Source organism: Bubalus bubalis, chromosome 15 (assembly GCF_019923935.1).
Source record: "Bubalus bubalis isolate 160015118507 breed Murrah chromosome 15, NDDB_SH_1, whole genome shotgun sequence".
In the NCBI taxonomy this organism is placed as follows: domain Eukaryota; kingdom Metazoa; phylum Chordata; class Mammalia; order Artiodactyla; family Bovidae; genus Bubalus; species Bubalus bubalis.
Window position 1 is genome coordinate 57,738,280 of NC_059171.1, and position 21,424 is coordinate 57,759,703.

At 46.4% G+C, this 21,424-nt stretch overlaps 1 protein-coding gene across 3 annotated transcripts in view; it reads right to left on the reverse strand.

Moving 5' to 3' along the window:
- Positions 1-18,373: 18,373 nt before the first annotated feature.
- FAM110B (family with sequence similarity 110 member B) overlaps positions 18,374-21,424 on the reverse strand; it is a 142,237-nt gene continuing 139,186 nt past the window's right edge. For all 3 annotated transcript variants that reach the window (XM_025265378.3, XM_025265380.3, XM_025265381.3), the window contains one exon: positions 18,374-20,217. In XM_025265378.3, coding sequence (XP_025121163.1) covers positions 18,754-19,896 — 1,143 coding nt within the window. In that variant the 5' untranslated portion in view covers positions 19,897-20,217 and the 3' untranslated portion in view covers positions 18,374-18,753. The remainder of the gene's footprint in view (positions 20,218-21,424) is intronic.

A 21,424-nucleotide genomic window follows, 5' to 3' on the forward strand; every position in this document is an offset into this window, starting at 1 on the left:
TGTCATAAGAACCAAGAGTCTTTCTGCTCCTTCTCCACCCCAGTTCCTATTCCACATGGGCTTTATGGAGATGATGCTCTGTCCCTTCATTGTATCTTACCGGGAAGCACGTGAGGTTGGTTTGTTGCAACACTGGTGATGTTAACTTGGATCCACTGGTTAACATGGTGTTCACGAGGTTCTCCACTGGAAGGTTATTATTTGTCCCTTTGTAATGAGCTAGGATTTCGTGGGGAGATTCTTGGACATTACATAAATCCTCCTTCCTCACGAGGCATGCATGCATCCATGAGTCTTAGAGTCATCCATTGATGACTCTTGCCTGAATCAATTATTGCTGTGTTGGTGGTAAAATGGTGAAATTCTAATCCATTATTGCTTCCACATTCATTCATTGCTTGAATTGAACACATAATAAAACAGTGAATAAGACTTTGGGCTTCCCAGGTGGCACTAGTGGTAAAGAACCTGTCTGCCAACGCAGGAGACAATGAGGTTGCCCCTCATTACTAATGATTCTAGATGGGCTTTTCATAAAAGCCTGACCATTGTTCCCTGTAGTCCGTTCCACACCTGGGGCTGAGCAGGGGTCACCAGGCTGTTTGGGTTGGCGCATGACAAACCCCATATTTATTGGGTATGTGCCCCCAAGCCTCTTAGACAATAAATCTCTGTGACAGTGAGAGGGATGTGACCCCAGACAAACAATATGACCTGTTTCCAAACTAAGGTGACGGTGTTTCTGGAGTGATTGCAGGCGTATGGTGTTATGATGAGCACAGATGCTTTTCAGTAAACTGGCTGGAACTCATACATCTAAACGAGGCTTAACTTCTGAGTAGTCACTGAGGGAGATGCCCTATGCATCCTCATACAGGTGTCATTTCTTAAAATACTGCAGAGCTCTGTTTTTGGATTGTTTCTAAGGTTCATTTTGAAAAATTGCCTAAGAATCATCAATGTATCATTTCAGTTCAGTTGAGTTCAGTGGCTCAGTTGTGTCCGACTCTTTGTGACCCCATGAACCGCAGCATGCCAGGCCTCCCTGTCCATCACCAACTCCCGGAGTTCACCCAAACCCATGTCCATTGAGTGGATGATGCTATCCAACCATCTCATTCTGTGTCGTCCCCTTCTCCTCCTGCCCTCAATCTTTCCCAGCATCAGAGTCTTTTCAAATGAATCAGCTGTTTGCATCAGGTGGCCAAAGTATTGGAGTTTCAGCTTCAACATTAGTCCTTCCAATGAACACCCAGGACTGATCTGCCTTAGGATGGACTGGCTGGATCTCCTTGCAGTCCAAGGGACTCTCAAGAGTCTTCTCCAACATCACACTTCAAAAGCATCAATTATTTGGTGCTCAGCTTTCTTCATAATCCAACTCTCACATCCATACATGACTACTGGAAAAACCATAGCCTTGACTAGACGGACCTTTGTGGACAAAGTAATGTCTCTGCTTTTTAATATGCTATCTAGGTTGGTTGTAACTTTGCTTCATTTACTTTTTATCTTTTTCTAAAATAAAAATAATAAATTCTAAAATAAAAAGAAATCATTCCTATTATACTCCTTTGGTTGTTCCCCAAGATGAGTCCAATTTATAAATACAAAGGAAATGTATCCTATTTCAGGTCTGTGGGCCTAGGTTCAAGCTCACACACCAACGAGGACACTCCCTGTCTTGGAATGAGGGTCAAGGAAAGCCGCCGTGCAGCTGAGCTTCAATGCTTTGGGTGGAAAGAAGACTCCCTTGTCTTGGGCATCTCGGGAGAACAGAACCCAGTAGATGAAATAATTGCATCAGACCTTTATTGAAGCTCACAAGCCTAGCAAATCTCCAAGACAAGACAATACACATCTGACTCCAAAGCCAAGTGCCCTGAGCACGTATGAATCAGGACCACAGCCAGGCTGAGGCCAGGGTCATTACCTGACCCGCTTAGACCTCTGGTCCTGGAAGTGGCCTTGGCTTGCCATGCTCCCTCATTTTTGTCTGAATTTCTTGGGTGGGGAGTCCTCTGCTCACTCCTTCTGCCCCTTGAAACAGACTTTCCCCTCTGTCCCACAGGGAGCACAGCACCCCATCTTCAGCATCCTTGGGTGCAGCATCTTCTACCTAATTCACCAATTCTGGTCACATAAGAGATGCTGCCTCACACAGAGGTCAATGATGCTGGAGATGTACGAGCTGTGCTGGACACCGTGTGCTCTTTGAAGAGACGAGGCCTTTGTTTCTGCTGGTTGCCAAGTGGCTGGTGTATAGGGAACAGTCCCGGGAGGGTGTCTGCAGCTCCCTGGGCAGCCTTGTGTCTTATCTGCAGTCACATCATCTTATCTGCAAGGTCTCAGGGTAGAAACGAGATCAGTGTGCCTAAAATATCAGCTCAGACAGAGCAAGCAGCAAATGAATTCACAGGGCAGAGTCCTGTTCCCTCTATTCACACTTTCCAATCCCTAAATTATAGAGCACAGCTTCTCTAATGAAAGTGTGAACACACACACACATGCAAAATCCATTTGATGTAAAGCCTTCTAGTGTTCACTTTCCGACAGTACCTAGAACATTGCTCCATCCTGTTAGTGGTCTTGCGGCCCCTCAGCCCTCCTGAACTAGCAGTGAGAGATGTACACACCAAACGTCTTGGTCCAAGGAGCTCTGTAAATGGGGTGGTTTTCACTCAGGGCTTCCCACACTTGGTCTGTTTTCCAGCCAACTGCCTCCTTCTACTTCAAAGTTCAGGGCTATAACAGCGTCACACAGCTGAGCCCCGACTCAGTGACCAGGTATAAATGCTCGTCTATTAGGTAAGGTATGGCATACTGCAGAGTTATAATACCAAATGAGTTCTACAGAAAGCTTTAAAATTCCAGGAACTTCCCTCTTGGTCCAGTGGTGAAGATTCCAAGCTCCCAATGCAGGGGGATCCTAGAGCCCCTAGGGGCTCTTAAGATCTTGAGATCCTAGAAGCCACAACTAAAAAGCCCACCTGCAGAAACTGAAAGGATCCCACATGGTGCTACTAAGACCTGGTGCAGCCAAATAATTTTTTAGAAAACTTTATTTCGATGCTGAAGCTCTAATACTTTGGCTACTTGATGCAAAGAGCCAACTCATTGGAAAAGACCCTGATGCTGGGAAAGATTGGGGGTAGGAAGAGAAAGGGGCAAAAGATGGTTGGATGGCATAGTTGACTCAATGAGCAGGAGTTTGAGCAAACTCCAGGAGATAGTGAAGGACAGGGAAGCCTGGTGTGCTGCAGTCCATGGGGTTGCTCAGTAGACTGAGCGACTAAAAAGTTCACAATAGTTTACAGGTTTCAGGGGAACCTCTCTCTCTCTCCTTGGTTTTCCTCTCTCCCCTCCACCCCAAATGAAGTTCCTATTAGTGTAACAAAGCAGCACAATGGAAAACCTAATTTAAAGCAATTAAATGGTATTGGACTGCAGGTATTCTCAGTGACAGGAATGGCCATGTTCAATTCAGAACCTGGATGGTCTCTCTAGGTCTTTAATTAACTGCCTGTGTCTACACATCTCTACACTCCATTGGAACCACAATTTTTAGGACTACTGTTATTTTTATAGATAAAGCCAAACCGGAAAGTCTTAGGAAGTCAATTTTCATTGGAATTAAAGCCGGGCAGAGCTTAAGCAAAGTGGGTTTTCCCAGATGAAGCCATACTGTGAACAGTTCCATGGGTGGGTTTTCCCATTGCCTTCTCAGTGGGAAAAGTTAAATAGACTAAAGTAACATTTAAATAACAATTTTTAATGACAAATTGAAACAGGACTGAAGACATGCCATGGGGCCACTCATGATTTATTGCCAGATGTTCACTGCAATGAGTAATTGTCATGAGCAAGTGTAGAAGTGAGGCCACTTCCTGGTGGGAAAAGTGGGTGTGTGTGAGGCTGTGGGGACAGGATGTGAAGCGCTGGATAGGAAGTCCTTCAATTTAGGTTTCACAGGATGGGGGCTGAGAGTTGAGGAGAGGTGGGTGGAGCTCCAAACATGGATGCCCTGCTCTCTCTTCTGCTTACCTGTCGGGACTTCTCTGGGTTTTAGACTCTCCTGGCCAGCAGCAGTAATTCTTATGTAAATGAACGAGAGAGACACTTTCCTTTGGCTGATCCTGTCCTAAAGTTGGATCCTTTGTCCTGACAATACATTTTGCCCATCTTTCATGGAGAAGGGAATGGCTACCCACTCTAGTATTCTTGCCTGGGGAATCCCATGAACAGAGGAATCTTGCTGGGTACAGTCCATGGAGTCACAAGGAGTTGGACACAATTGAGTGACTAACACTTTGGGCTTCCCAGGTGACCCTAGTGGTAAAGAACCCACCTGTCAGTGAAGGAGACACAAGAGATGTGGGTTTGATCCCTGGGTTGGAAAGATCCCCTGGAGGAGGGCATAGAAACCCACTCTAGTATTCTTGCCTGGAGAATCCCCATGGACAGAGGAGCCTGGTGGGCTACATTCCATAATGGTCACAAAAAGTCTTAGTGCACACGTCCAACATGGAAGGAAAGAGCACCACAGGGAGGAGGAGGGGAGGCACCAGCCCATCTTCTGCTGCACACATGAATTTAACCCTGGCACCTGCCGAGGAGGAGGCAAGAGTGTGTCCACTTCACAGATGAGGAAACTGAGGCTCGGCAGATGTGAATGAGTTGCTGGAGGGGGAGAAGGAACTGGGATTGGGCTCCTCCAATACCTCTGCTGCCTTCCCCTGGGATGGAGGAGGAAGGAGGGCCTGGCCAGCCAGGAGCAGGTTGGAGGGTGGAAGATGTCTCCACAGACAGGAGACGTGGATGCTTGGAAGTACCCCAGTCCCATGGCCGACCTAGGTCGCTGACTTCCTGCTCTAGGAGACTTGATCCTGTGAATGTCTGCCAATCTCCATGGTTTTTCTGGTTTCTGTTGTCTTTCTTCTCCAGGTGGGGCTGGTGGCCTTTTCCAGCTCACCACGGAGCTCTGAGCTCAAGAAGGAGGACCTGCTATTACATATACACACACAAACTCAGATGCACATATACTGCCCATGCACACACATACACACAGACGCATACACATATGCAGATACATATTGTATGTGTACTATATATACATATATTTATAAATATATCTATGGAAGGAAAGTTATAACCAACCTAGATAGCATATTCAAAAGCAGAGACATTACTTTGCCAACAAAGGTCCGTATAGTCAAGGCTATGGTTTTTCCAGTAGTCATGTATGGATGTGAGAGTTGGACTGTGAAGAAAGCTGAACGCCGAAGAACTGATGCTTTTGAACTGTGGTGTTGGAGAAGACTCTTGAGAGTCCCTTGGACTGCAAGGAGATCTAACCAGTCCATTCTAAAGGAGATCAGTCCTGGGTGTTCTTTGGAAGGAATGATGCTAAAGCTGAAACTCCAGTCCTTTGGCCACCTCATGAGAAGAATTGACTCATTGGAAAAGACTCTGATGCTGGGAGGGATTGGAGGCAGGAGGAAAAGGGGACGACAGAGGATGAGATGGCTGGATGGCATCACCGACTCGATGGATGTGAGTTTGAGTGAATTCCGGGAGTTGGTGATGGACAGGGTGGCCTGGCGTGCTGTAATTCATGGGGTCGCAAAGAGTTGGACATGGCTGAGTGACTGAACTGAACTGAACTGAGTACATGTATATATATTATGTATGAACATTTAGCATAGGTTATAATATGTGGTGTTGGAAGACTCTTGAGAGTCCCTTGGACTGCAATGAGATCAAAGCAATCAATCCTAAAGGAAATCAATCCTGAATATTCATTGGAAGGACTGATGCTGAAGCTCCAATACTTTGGCCCCCTGATGCAAAAACCTGACTCACTGGAAAAGACCCTGATGCTGAGAAAGATTGAAGGCAGGAGGAGAAGGGGACAACAGAGGGTGAGATTGTTGGATGGCATCACTGACTTGATAGACATGAGTTTGAGTAAGTTCTGGGAATTGGTGATGGACAGGAAGCCTGGCGTGCTGCAGTCCATGGAGTTGCAAAGACTTGGACACGACTGAGCAACTGAACTGATAATATGTGTATATATAGTATATGTATGTATGTTACCTACATATATAAGTATAGTATGTACTCATGTATATAATGATATATACTCATGTGAAAGTGTTAGTCACTCAGTCGTGTCTGACTCGGCAGTCCCATGGACTGTAGCCCACCAGTCTCCTCAGTCCATGGGATTCTCCAGGCAAGAATACTAGAGTAGGTAACCATTCCCTTCTCCAAGGGATCTCATCTTCCTGACCCAGGGATCAAACCCAGTTCTCTTGCATTGCAGGCAGATTCTTTACCATTTGAGCCACCAGGGAAGCCTATATATTTAAGTAAATGTGTGTTATGTATGTGAAAATAGTGTGTGCCCACTATCTATGTACACCTGTGGCGGATTCATGTTGATGTATGGCAAAACCAATACAATATTGTAAAGTAATTAGCCTCTAATTAAAATAAATAAATTTAAATTTTAAAAAAGTTAAACAAGAAAAAAAAATATAATTATATACATGTGTTATTACTTTCCTATAAGATATATAAAAAGGTGTCTATTTGAAATTATATTATTCTATGTTATTTACTTTTCTGTTATACAAATGCTGTTAATAAACAAGATAAAAATAGGACTGGTTAATGGTGTCAATTGGCAGTAAGGAATTTTGTGTGTGAAGAAAATGGAATGTTTTGATAATATTTTTTCTGTCACCTGACACAGCAGTTTTCTTTATTCCTTCTCCTTTTTCTTGGATTTTGAATGTCTCCAGCTGGTTAGGATACCCTGGGACACAGCAGGTGGCCCTGAAGTCAGCCCCCACAGCCCCCATCCCCACCCCTCAGCTTGCTTCTGTGATCTCTACAGATCTGAGTTGCCCAAAAAGTGGTTCCGGACTCACATACACTTAGGGAACAGTTGGCACTAAAACCGTCTTTGGGAGATTAATAGCTCTGATAAAGATCCCAGAGAAACAGCTTAAGTTTGCTTAACCTGGACTTTCCCCTAAGTAGCATTTGATTTCTAGAACATTTTTCTTTCTTCGATGCTTAGCACTAAATACCCAACAGGCCCTACCCGATCTCCCTTCATCCCCTTCAGCCCTGGGGGCCAGCTTCCCCACGTGTATTTGCAGGGTCTGCAGCTGGTCTGCTTTCTCCAGGTGTCTGCAAGCTTCCCCTCTCACTTTCTTCAGTCTTTGCTTACCTGACACCCTGAGTGAAGCCACTTCTAGCCCTCATCCCTGTTTTCTTCCTTCTTCCTAAGCATGCGTCACTGTCTAACAGTCTATGCATATGACTTATTTGACTTACTCTTTAAGACGACCAGAGCACCTTGCAGGTGGCTGGGGGGCTCCCTGATGTAGCTCCAGGCCTCGAGCCTAGATCAGGGTCTGGAGCAGAAGAGTGACTCCTTGAAGAGGAATGAGGTGGAAGAGGCTGCGTACATGCTAAGTCACTTCAGTCGTGCCTAACTCTTTGAGACCACATGGACTATAGCCCTTCAGGCTCCTCTCTCCGTGGAACTCTCCAGACAAGAATACTGGAGTATATACATATTCCCTCCTCCAGGGGATCTTCCCGACTCAGGAATCAAACTCGAGTCTCTTACATCTCCTGCATTGACAGGTGAGTTCGTTATCACTAATGTCACTGGGACTGCAGGGAAGGACTAACGATATGTGTAATTACGATTGGGGAGCCCAGTGAAGGGAGTGGACACAGTGGATGGGGAGCAACCCATTGGGAGCCTTTCTGGTCATCCCCTCAGATTAGACTCTCAAAGTGATCTTGGCCTCTCTCTAGCCTACATTCATCCAACAAGCCTTAAGCACCTACACCCAGTACACATCAGACAGTTAACCAGAGAGTGGTGACCCAGTTGTGGGGAAAAAAGTAGAGGTGGGGCTTCCCTCACTCAGTGACTCCATGGTAAAGAATCCACTTGCCAATGCAGGAGACGTGGATTCGATCCCTGGGTCAGGAAGATTCCCTGGAGAAGGAAATGGCAACCCACTCCAGTATTTCTGCCTGGCAGATCCCATGAGCAGAGGAGCCTGGTGGGCTATATAGTCCATGGGGTCGCAAAGAATCAGACACGATTGAGCATGCATGCGTTGCCTTCTCACTAAGCAAGATGTTTGCTCTCCATTTTTTTTTCCCCTTAAAACTGAATGGGTGAAAAAGCAGCTCAATCACCAGGAAAAAAAGAGTTAAGAGCAAATCAGTGCTAAAGAAGAGAAGATGCTTTTTATTTCATTTTTAGCTTGAAATCAGCCTCACTCTCTGCTGGGCTGCATAGAATTTCAAATCTCTCTGAACAGACCTCCCCAAATCACTAGGGTTCTAATTTAAGAAATAACTGTGATGTAATGTGACCCTCGGCACATTTGTCTGGAATAAATTCTTTAAGAAATCCAACGTGTGCATGCATATGAACACATAATCGTTTAAGTGCAGAAAATACAGAAATCCATTTCAGCTATTAAACTGGATTTAAAAGGCATCAGGTGGTGAATTTGATGGTGAAAACAAAACCTTGGGATGTCTAAATCTCAATTCACAGATTATTTCAACTAGAGAACTCTCAGTAGATGGATGAAAATCTGTAACTCAGACAGGACGTCTTTAGGGAAGGAGGTTGGTTTTATATCGGATGCTTGTACACTGAGGTGCTCTGGGAAATTTGAAACATGGACAAAACACATCCAGCCTTTGTCCAGGCCCAGTGGAGTGATTCTTCTGCAGCCACAGACACGAGTCCCACATTTTTAAACCATGTGTGTGTGTGCTAAGCCACTTTAGTCGTGTCCGACTCTGTGTGACCCTATGGACTGTATCCTGCCAGGCTCCTCTATCAATAGGATTCTCCAGGCAAGAATACTGGAGTGGGTTGCCATGCCCTCCTCAAGGGGATCTTCTGGATCCAGGGATAGAAACCCATGTCTCTTAGTTCTCCTGTATTGGCAGGCAGGTTCTTGACCACTAGCACCACCTGGGAAGCCCTCATAAACCATATACAGTTGTCAATTCATTGGAAGAAAACATAAAAAGACTCTTGTGAAATAACCACATGATCATGAAGTTACTAAATGAGTATTTCATCATTTTCCACCAAAATAAAATGCTCAGTAGTTTAAGTCCTTAAATGCTCTAGGGCTCAATAAGAGGAAAGGGATGTGACTGAAACATTCGGAAGCCTGTCTGACAGAGCTGAGTTTGTGATGCACATAAATAACTCACCTGGCTGTTCTTCTCCATCTGTTATAAAAGAGAAGAAACAACCAGGAAAGATTAAGGTTGCCAGAAATCCTTGAACACTTCCAACTTATTTACACTTAGAAAGGCAAAACCTGCAAACTCAAGCATCCTCAGAGGTGGTACTGTGAGGGTCCCCCCTTCCATCTTTCCTGCCCCCGTTGAAACTCCATATGTTCTTAATTACCAGCCACTGTGGTTTGATCCAGTGGAGGGAGCAATTGCACTCGTGCGTGGTTTGCTTTTTTTTTTTTTTTTAATCTTTCCCAGTGAGCAGAATTTTCAGAGAACAACAGGCTCGTGAACCCGTGACTGAGAGGTCAGCACACACACGTGGGAAGGCTGAGGTGGGAGGTATTTCTGCATGAGCTGTGCCTTGGAGACTGTTGGCCAGAAGACCTTCGATGGTTACCACAGCAGCGCTACCTACCGTATGGATTTTAATACTGTTGTATGCTACTCCTTGACCTTCGGGACAAATGAGGGGCGCAAGATAAAAGTCTGTCTGCAGATTTAGAGTTTCGTTCCCCCTTCCTCCCCCACCTCAGCAAGTGGAACTTCTCATTGCCTTTGTTACTCTTTGGTTTTATTTATTCACTGACTGCAAGGCATGTGGGATCTCAGTTCCCCAATCAGGGATGGAACCAGCGCCTCCTCCACTGGAGATGCGGAGTCTTAACCACTGGATGGGCCAGGAAAGTCCCTTACTGCCTTTGAACTATAGTAATCACTGAGAAGGAGACATCACCTTCCTTGTAAGGTGGTTGTGTAAGAAACACTCATCAAATCCCTTTATACAGAGAGGTCTATAGTGTGAACTCCTCTTACCTTAAATGTGCCATTTGTTCATTTTCCAAAAATAAAAACTAGGGAAAGAAAGTCTTCAATGCCAGTCCTAGTCCCCACTTCTAGCCGGACAGCGTCACTGATGGGAACAGGATGGGTGGGAGGACAGGTCGCGGGGGTGGGATTAGTGGAGGGGCATGACCGGGATTCATGCATTCATTCCAAAGATGCATGTTATTCACTGTCCTTGTGCCGGGTGCTGCGACACGTAGAGGGGATAAAAAGTGCCCATGACAGACAATAATGTAATGAAGGACAGTATATCTGATTGTGGTCAGTGCCAAGAAGGGAAGAGGCTGGGATGGAGATGAACACTAAGGAGCTAAGAAAAATCCCATGAACACACTGAGTGGAAGGAAAGGCATTCTGGTAAGATGGAAGCTGAGATCCGAATTTTAACATCTCAGAATCTTTTGTGGGGCACTAGTTAAAAAAGCAGATTCCTGGGCCTGGAGCAGAGCCCAGAATTTAGTGAGAGCCTCAAGGAATTCAAGCGGGTTTTGAGGGCGCACTTTGAGAAACAGCGTGTTAAGCCTGGCCATTTGATTCTGCCATGTGGTCTTCTATGTACGTGCTGCTATGTCTATATTGGTTGCTTTTCTTCTGAGACAATAGTTACAATGGGCTAGATTGTGCTACAGGAAAAAAAGCAATCTTCAAACTCTTGGTTATTTACAAGGTCAAAGTTCACCCCCTGGGTCGGGGGCAGAGGGCTGTCTTCAACCTTGTCCTCATTCAGGGTCCTGGTGGCTCTGAAATTTTGCTGCTCTGAGGAATTTTATTGGCTGCCATGTTTGGGGCAAAAAAAGATGGCAGATTTGGGACTAGATGTCTGAGCTGTAACTCTGGTCGCTTCTACTCATGGTTCATTGGCCACACCTAACAATGTGGGGTGTGAGAATGCAAACTACTTGTGAGCCAAGAGGAGAGGGACTGGATACTGGAAACAGAGGCAATGTCTGCCCTGGGGAATGCAGGAGGCAGAGGCATCAGGCCTGGAAAAATGGTACCTAAGCTCTCAAGGAATTCTGGACACCTATGGATGGTGGAGGCACTACAATAATATGAAAATAGTGGTCATCATTTCCAGAATTGCCAACATTGTGCCTAGAGAAATTTCTTAATTTTTAAAAGTATTTTATACCTGCTATAGAGAAGGCAATGGCAACCCACTCCAGTACTCTTACCTGGAAAATCCCATGGACGGAGGAGCCTGGTAGGCTGCAGTCCATGGGGTCACGAAGAGTTGGACATGACTGAGTGACTTCACTTTCACTTTTCACTTTCATGCATTGGAGAAGGAAATGGCAACCCACTCCAGTGTTCTTGCCTGGAGAATCCCAGGGATGGTGGAGCCTGGTGGGCTGCCGTCTATGGGGTCGCACAGAGTGGAACACGACTGAAGCAACTTAACTTAGCAGGGTTAATTTAAAGATAGTTTGTGTATATTAGAGCTTCCCAGGTGGTGCTAGTGGTAAAGAATCTGCCTGACAATCCAGGAGGTGGAAGAGACATAGATAGAGTCATATCAGCTCTTTGTGGCCCCATGGACTGTAGCCCACTAGGCTCCTCTGTCCATGGGATTCTCCAGTCAAGAATACTGGACTGGGTTGCCATTTCCTTCTCCAGTATAGTAGTATAGTAACGTATATTAACAGAGTCTACTAATTGAAGTTTCTTTAAATATCTGATAGTTTATGAAGCAAGGGACACAGTGTAGGAATAACAGAATCTATGCTAATCACATCATGTGATGGAATTTTTAGTGGTACTGGGTCTTCCGAGTCTGGGATATACTAGTTTGGGGGGTGCTACAGGGCACTTGGCTCTACCTCCATCTACTCTTCAACCCTGGCTGAAACCCATCACCTCCTTTCTGTGCATCTCTTTCTTCCTCCGTAAAATAAGCTGGAAAGAGACAATGGATCACTATGGTCTCTCTCAGAAGAACTGAGAAACTTCCATCTTGATGTGGTCAGGTATGATGAGGAGTTTTGAGTCACTCCCTGTGTGAGAAATCACAAACCAAGATACACAGTGGTATTTTAAGCTTCTGAGAAATAGTCTGCAAGACAGCTTACCACAAAGAAGCAAAAATGGCTCATACCAGCCTACATGCTAAAAACTCATTGTGGAATGAGTCTTAGGACATGCTTTATTAACTTGGGTTTGCATTTTACTTCTACTTATTGGATGTATGGCTTCGAGAAGTTGTTTAATCTTCAGATCTCTCATTGGCAAAATGGATTCTAATTTATTTCCAAGGTGCTTGTGAGAGTAATGAGATAATGTGACAACTGGCTTATTTTAGCATTGCATCGAAGACATCCTGATGGTTGCTTCATGAATGTGAAATGAATTAAATGCCCAGCTTGTGAAAGACTGTATCATCATTATATCATCCTTGTAGCTTTGTTGTGGTTGGTGGCTCAGATGATAAAGAGTCTGCCTGCAATGCAGGAGACCAGCGTTTGATCCCTGGGTTGGGAAGATCCCCTGGAGGAGGGCATGGCAACACACTCCAGTATTCTTTCCTGAATAATTCCATGGACAGAAGAGCCTGGCAGGCTACAGTCCATGGGGTTGCAAAGAGTCGGGCATGACTGAGTGACTAACACACTCTGTAGCTTTGTGTCTGGTCTGTACCCGGTCACACTCGATTCTATCAGCTTCTGACAACCTAGACAGTTGCTGGAGATTCCTTCTATTCAGAGAAGAAGCCTTTTACAACTTTCTTTCTTTGCCCAACTGAAACGTGCTCAGGCGGCCGGTGCAGCAAATGCCCTTCAGTAACGGGTCTGGGTCGCCATCAGGCCTTGCCTGCTTTCCTGCCTGCGAGGAGAAAGAGGACCCCAGTCATCTCTGAATTTTCACTCCTCGCACCTCATCCTGGTGCTTCCCAAACAGCTCTCAGTGCTGTCACAAAGCCCCGAGGCCAAGGAACACACATCAGCTGGTTTCCTCCCACTTCACAGATGAGGGAGTAGAGGCAAACTTAGCCAGATGGCTCTCAGGAATTGAAGGAAGGGGTTCCAAGGGCTGCAGATGTCCCTCGCCCTCTGGACTTTCCTTCTTCTTTGTTTCTGCCAAAGCAAGGGGACAAGCTAAACACCCAAGAAGCCCTCTGTGCAGCTGACTTGTTTAGAGCCAAGCCTGCAGCTGCCCAGCCTCTGACCCCTGACCCAGCAGCTCTCAGACAGCAAAGGGAAAGCCCGTGGAACCTCACATCATCCTCCAGGGCTAAGTGGACAAGGCAGGTTGGACACTTCAAAAATCACAGTGAGATGAGTTGTCTTTTCTAAGTGAAGACTCTCCTTTCTTCTGGAACGCCTTCTCCTGTTCATTCCTTCTGGGGCACCTCCTGGTCAGTATACACTGTGCATCCCTGAGGCTGGCACAGGGGAGTGATGCCAAATCACCCCATCATCCAAATGTGTCTCCTGATCCTTGAATCACGGCCAGACCTTTCCCTCCACTGTTTGCCCTTCTTCAAGTCCTTGACCAAAAAAGAAGGATGGGGCTTCAAAACGGCTCACTCAGAGCTGAAAGAATGCGACTCTTCAGCTTCATCTCTTTGAACTCAGTGGATTGAAGTCTTCAAAAAAAAATTATCGGTTACCATTTGGTAAGAGTGAAATTGCTGAAAATCTGACTGTTTGAGACATGCTTGTACACACAGGCAGCAGATAAAATTACCAAGATAAATGTAAGGGTGCTTTGGTTTTTAAGTACAACACACCCAGTCTGCCTGTCCTGGTCCTGAGCTGGGCTGTAAGGAGCTCAGAGCAGAATCACAGAATTGATTTCCAGTTTCCTCTGTCACTTACTTCCTCTGGGATCTTGCTCAAGGAGCTTAATCTCCATGGATCTAATGTTCATCACCTCTAAAATGGGACAGTAACTAGCACCTTGGGTTCATTGTAACATTCATAACATTTATGTAAGCAGTATATAACTTAAATGTGATAGCTTAAAAGTATCAAGCCAACACTTAATGAGATCTGCTTCATACCCTGGGCTTCTATGCCCAATTCTGGGGCCATAGTTCACATCATAACCATCAGAGATTTGTGAATTTATTAGGAGGTTCCACCTCTGTCCCCAGGCAGAAAATAATATATTCTGGGGAAAGCATACCGTCTCAAAATTCACAGAGAGGCACCCATGTAATCCAGCAAAGGCTGGGGCCATGGTGGTCATGACAAAAGTCATGTCTAACAGGAAAAGGCAATTCTGAAACTCAAAAAAAAAAAAAAAATCTCACTGCTTGATAGCTGAGACTACAAGGCCAAGGAGGGAAAGGAAGACATTCCTCACAGAATGAAGAGTCCCAGGAATTCAGCAGTAGTGGTGATATTTATTAAAGTAAGTCCACAGGGACATCCCCAGTGGTTGAATGGTTAGGACTTCATCTTCCAGGGCAAGGGTGCAGGTTTGATCCCTGGTCAGGGAACTAAGATCCCACATACGTCTGAGCCAAGAAACTGAAACAAGAAGCAGTACTGTAACACATTCAATAAAGACTTTAAAAATAGTCCATATTTTTAAAAACTTAAAAAAAAAAAAACAAAGCCCACAAATTCTTTGATCTTCCTTCTTTTAGAACAGTGGAGCCTCCTTCTCCTCCTCATGACTATGGGCTGTGTTTGGTGATACTCTCCTGATGAACTGGGCATGGTGGAGGTATGTGACTTGGCTTCTTCCTGCCCAGGTCACTCCCTCGGGGAGAGTGGGGAGCCAGCTGTCATGCTGTAAGGACTCCTGCTGATACCATGTGAGCTCTCTTAGAAGCAGATCATCCAGCCTTGGTTCAAGCCTTCAAATGACGCAGCCCTGGCTGACACCTCTCTGCAGCCTGATTAGACAGCTTGGGCCAGAACCATCTGGCTAAGCCTTGCCAGGATCCCTGATCTACAGAAACCAAGATAACAAATACTTATTGTCTTAAGTTGCTGAATAGAGGGGAAATTTGTTAGCAGCCATAGATCACTGAGTGTGTTAGTTGCTCAGTCTTAGCTGACTCTTTGTGACCCCCATGGACTGTAACCCACCAGGGTCCTCTGTCCATGGTATTTCCCAGGCAAGAATACTGGAATGGGTAGCCATTCCCTTTTCCTGGGGATCTTTCCAACCCAGGGATTGAAGCCGGGTCACCTGCATGGCAGGCAGATTCTCTACTGTCTGAGTCACCATTACCACCACATAGGTATAGACAGATCACTGATGCAGTGGTTAAAAAGTCCCCAGTGAAAACTTCGGTTTGGTTGGAGCCCAGAGGCCTGGGCTTGGTGGCTAAAAGGGACACAGAACATGAGGCCTGATAGCGAGATGCCTGACAATCTTGTTAAGAAGTTAGGATTAATCCTATTAGCAACTTGTTTAAGTGGAAGGATGTTTTTACTTAGAAGAATGACATGAACAGAGTTGATTACAATATCCTTGGCAAGAAATGAGATGGGTAGAGGCTGACTGGATAGAGGGGGACCTCCAGTTAGAAAGTTGTAGGAATAACAGCGCAGTCAAGAGAAAAAGAGAGCCTGAACAGAGTTAATGATAGAGGAGGTGGATATGGGAGGATTGTCGTAAAAGATGCTGCTTTGCAGAAAGAAAACAAGTAGTCTCTAGGGCCAGCTAGTGCAATCCTGCGTCACTCAACACTGTGTGGGGGAATAAAAGTGGGCTGAACTATATTACAGCCCTATATTCACACCAACAGTATCATCACCCATGCACACACACTATCAATATACTTACACCCATGAGCCAAAAAAAGTGAGCATTTTGCAAAAAGGACTTCACAATTAGGAAATGGCTTACTCTTGGATTTAATGTGAAGCATCTGAAATCATCTTTTATAGAAGCTCTAATTTCAAGGACAAAAAGAAAATAAGGAATTCCCAAGTTCCATAAGAACCCAAAGCCTCACATTTGTTCATGGTATAAAGGCCACAGACGATTAAACTGAACAATAGTGGGGTGAGTTATAGGTTTGTTGGAACACAGGTTAAGGTGGTTTTGAAGCACTGAAAGAACTGAAACAAAATCTATAACTAAAACAGCATAGGCAGTGATATTAAATTTGCCAAGCCCTCATCTCCCAACAACACCAGTTACTTTAGGAAAGTAACATCTATCTTTGGTATTTCAATAGCCCCAGAAAGAGATGGGTATATAAATACTAAAGCCATGAATATTTTAAATGGCTTCATTTCTATCCAAATGATGAAGGAAGAAAATGTGTGTGTATATAAAAATATTAAGCTTTCATCCTATTATCTTTAATCCATTCTACCATCACCACTCATAGCAGTATTTCAGACTCTTCTGGCAAGTAGAGTTCTAGTTGAACTAAAATTAAGAAGAGAACCAGAAAAATTCAAAACCAGTAGAGAGTTAAAGAACCAAGTCTGATTTTCAAAGGAAAATGTTGGTGAGTGTAAAAGTTGGAAATCATATTGTTTCTGAAACTTTAAAAATAATCCTCTTTTACTTTTACATGTTATATGGAACTTTTAAAAAATGTTAATCTTCAAATAACTTGATTCATTAAATAGCTGTTGAATACTCAATGTCCTATTAATAACAGGAGATAAGACAGGTCCACTGGGAGGAATGATACTTCACTAGAATGAAAATTCAAGTGAAAATCTGCCTCAAGATGTTACTTGAGGCAGACACTGTGTTGTTGACCACAGCAGTCTTGGGTCGATGGTGAGGCCTGAAAACGGAATCACTCATCATATACCCTTTTGATAGAGGAATGAATGAATGAATGAGTGGACTACTATATAAACACATGTAACATTAAGAATCCTGGGTTTGTTCAATTAAGAACAAGGCTATAAATTTCAAAGGTATGTCTCCACTGTCAGAACTCCACTGTCAGAAGTTGTAACAAATAATTACAACTTAAGAGTCTGGTGGAAGATGTAAAAAATCCTGATTTTAAGAAAAGATAAAAAAACTGAAAGTTGTGAACTAAGCAGCAGCAGCAGATTTTAGGAGCCCCAATGAAACTATTTTAGCAAAAAAGCACACTGATCTAACTACAGTGAAGAATACAGCTGTTCAGAATAATTGTGATATGGTGAAAATAACTTAATGAAATGCTGTTTCTTCAAGACCCTCAAAAGTCTCCTTCTGGCTCACAGTCCAAAGTGAAACTTCTGTGGAGGGAGCGAAGGAAAAGACAAAGAGAAACCACCACCATGAAAGCCTGCACCAGAGCTATTTATTAGAGTAACGTTTCTTTTTTCTTCTTCTTCTTCAAGATTTCATAAACAACTGAAGTATGTACAAAGTCTTACAGCATTTACAGCATAAAAAGTGTCCTATGAGCTGATGAAGGCTAAGGCAGTGCTGCTGGGAGCTCCAGGGCGTGTCTATAAGAGCGAGGAAGCCGAGCATCCCAGGTGGACCCCTTGGCTACTGCAGGATGACTGTCAGCTGAGGGCCAGCCAACTAGACCACCTGTAGGACAGGTTATGGGGGAACAAGCTGATATGCAGCCCTACGGATCTTCGGGTTGAAAAGCTACAGAGTCATGTTTCAAGTTCCCTGCAGCCTCACAGGTTAACATATGCATGAGGACATAGTCATGCTGCCCAGATCTGGTTCAGCTACCAAAGGTACTGACTTCTGAAGAGAAGGCTCTAAACTGATATGGCTGGCATTTCCATTTGTGTTCAGTGGTCTTCAGGTGGTTCCCACCACCCAAACCCCACTCCCCTCTCCCAGATAAAACAATTACAACAAAGGGAGGGAGGAGAATACACTTAGAATTCTCAACCAAAAAACTAACTTAAAAAAATTCAGTATCAGCTCTAGGGTGGCCAGTTCTGTCAAATGATTGATAGTCAAAATTTCTTAATCAACCCAAATCAGATCAATAGCAACAAGCCCCTCTTAACACCCAACCTCCTGATTTAATCCCCTTCATTGTATCTGATTGTCTTTCCTTGGGGTCAGTATTACACAGAACCATCAAAGTTTATACACCAAATCAGACACAGAACATACGTGTCCCCAATCATTACTTGTGTAAATGGCAAGAGGACTGTCACTAGTAAATGACTGACATCGGATTCCCCACTTTCTTTCTCAGAAAGCCCAGCCCGGGTCTCTCTGGGATCCCTCACTATCTGATAGCAGAGCCCATTTATTTTCCCGTTAGGATCTCACATGTAGGCAAATAGGCTTTTTTTTTTTTTTAATTCAAAAAGATGTTACTCCCAACTTAAAAGCCAGTTGATAAAACCTTTAATTAAGACACCATAGCGCGGGATATAAAAACACTAGAACCACATAAATATTGAAGAAGTTGTATACCGTTTTCCGTGTAAACAGTTTTGCCAAAGATTGAAGCCCTAAATTAGGATGTGGCCTGACACTTTGGGGCGGGTGACGCGCAACCAGCCAGGCTCTGCAGCGATGGTAGCCGAGGACGCCAGGTCAGTCCCCGTGTTGGCGGGCATGCAACTGGAAAGACATTGCACAACAAGCAACACAAAGAGAGTGGAGAAGCTCACAACACTTCAAGGAGACCTCACAACCTTCACAAGTGCCGAGGCGCGGACAGAGACCCCCCCTGCCTCCCTCCGGGCGCGCTGCTGCCTCTTACACGTGGGACACCTTCTGCGACTCCCTGGCCTGTTTGATGCTGTACAACCACTTGATGATGCGCGCGTTCCTCTCGATGGCGGAGATGCCATAGGGCACCCGGTCATTGGCACTGTCATCGTTCCTAAGGTCACTGTTACTGTCCTGAGACTGTTCGCAGTCCGAGCTGATCATGCTGGCGCTGCGGAAGTTGAGCGAGATGATGTCCGAGTTGGCCCGCGCGAAGTTCTCCATGCCCAGGTTCTCCAGCTCCTCTGGATCCAGTCCGCAGTAGTTGAAGAAGCGCTCCACGTCGGCGTCCACGCGGAAATACCTATCGCTCAAGTCTGACTTGGAGCGCTGCAGCGAGGGTCTCCGGCCCACTCCGCCGGCCGGCTCGGTCGCCTCAGCCTCGGGGGACTTGACTGCGGCCGGGGCGGCCACCTTGGGCTTGGGGGGCAGCGGCGGGGCGGAACTGCTGCAGGGGAGGATGGCCTTCAGGGGCCTGGCCCCGGGCCCCTGGCGGATGTCCGAGGAGCTGTGCGACACGTGCAGAAAGGCGTCGGCGGCGGCGGCGGCGGAAGAGGCGGGCTCGGGCGGCCGGCGGCCCACGTGCGAGCCGCCCTCCTGGGGGCTGCCCCGGCCCGGTGCGGGGCGCGCGCGCAGCGACTCGGCGAACGAGTGCCGGTGCAGCTCGGCCGCGTCAGCCCGGGGCGCCGGCCAGTTCCGCGCGCTGTGCTTGTGGCCCGAGCCCGTGCTCGAGCCTTCGGAGCTGTTGAGGATGTTCTTGAGGATCTCCAGCTTCAGGGTCTCGCGAGGCGCGCCCCCCTCGCTCTTGGCTCCGCCGCCGCCGCCGCCGAAGCCCTTGAGCGTGGGGCTGCCGAGCGCGCGCTTGGCGGCGGGGCACACGGGGGGCTTGGCCAGCACCGCCGGCTTCACGGGCTCCTGCTTGGCGTTGATGACCTCCTGGCTCTTGACGTACTTGGCCTTGTCGGCCTCCAGCCGCTCCACGGCGCTGAGTCTCTTGGGGTTGGGCTCCGCCTGGCGGCGAAAGTAGTCGGGCCCCTTGTTGAGGATGCGCAGGGGCACGGCCGACGTGAAGGTGCCGGCGGGGCTGACCGGCTTCACCATGCTACCTGTCTGTAGGCTCTCCGTGGGCATGGCGGGCACTCTCTCCCCGGCGGCCGTGGTGGATGCTCGTGTGCGCGCCTCCGGATGCGCCGGGCAGACACATGTGCGGGCGGCACAAAGCGCAGCGGATGGTCAGGAACCGAGGGTCAGCGGCGGCAGCAGCGCCTCATCTCCTGCTCGGTCACCGCCCCGGGACTCTAATCCCCTCGCCCCCTCGCCCCCTCGCCGGCCGGCCGGTGCGGAGAGGCCACCAGCCTCCAAGTTCCTTTAATCGGGCCTCGCCGCCTCCTTTCTCCTCCCCGAAGGATGTGGGAGTCTCCTCCAGGTCTTTGTGTTCAACTGCAGGCAGAGCTGAAACACACAACAACCAACCGCGGGTTAGGATGGGCGAGTGACATCACGGCTGTAGCAACAGCGAAGCCGCGCGCCCCCGCCCTGCCGCCCCCGCCCCGGGGCGCCCCCCGCCAGCCCGGGAGGGAGGTGATCCCGGCGGCCGCATTGGGGCCCCACCGCCCGCGCCCGGCGCTCGGAGGCCGGCGCGGCTCCGGAAGAAGAGCGGCGGAGGGTTCCCACGCGCCAACTCCTCCTGGCGCCTCCCCATCAGAGAGACCCGCCTCCCGATCACGCCCGGCCCGACATCACTTAAACCCAAACCCAGGAAACACGAGATGACAGTAGAAATGTTGGTCCGCAAAGCCCGGTTCCCAGTTCATGACATGTCACTGGATTCCTGTGGCTCTCTTATCTGCTTAGGCTACAGTCTCGGTGACTTCTAAGGTGCCTGTTTTGCAATGAAGCAAAACTTCTGACTTCAATCACTCTAACTTTAACAAGCACCTAACGCTTCAAGAACTTAAAAGATGGCAAGAAACGACAGTAATCACAAAACGGTTTTTCAAAAGTCAACATGTTTATCTTATTTTCGCTAACCAGTGTATTTGAAAACACCATCTCCTGTAAACGAAATGTGTACTAAGTTCATCTCATTAAATACAAGCTTTTTTTTAACTAACCAAGCACCAGACAAGAACACCCCTAGAAATACTTCTAGATCAACCATATAAAAAGATATTCTGATTATAAATGCTCCATAATTTTTCACACAATGGGCAGAAATCAAGTTTTTTTTATGTATTTTTCCAAGTCCCCCAGAGAACTAAGAAGACAAGGTGTAAATCATACTTAAATATGTTACTTTATAGAAAACTTGTATAACAGTTAAGCATTCATGGGTCTTATTTATGACCTTCTGAAAAACTTGACTCCCCCACCCCTCAACCAAGACCACTACAGTGAAACACTTATTAATACTCCCAAGATAAATCATTCTACTTAAAGCGATGGGAGTAACAGACCACCTACCTGTCTCCTGAGAAACCTGTACATGAGTCAGGAAGCAGCACTTAGAGCCATTCATGGAACAACTGACTGGTTCAAATTGGGAAAGAAATATGACAAGCCTATGTATTGTCACCCTGCTTATTTAACTTATATGCAGAGTGCATCATGTGAATTGCCCAGCTGGTTGAATCACAAGCTGGAATCAAGCTTGCCAGGG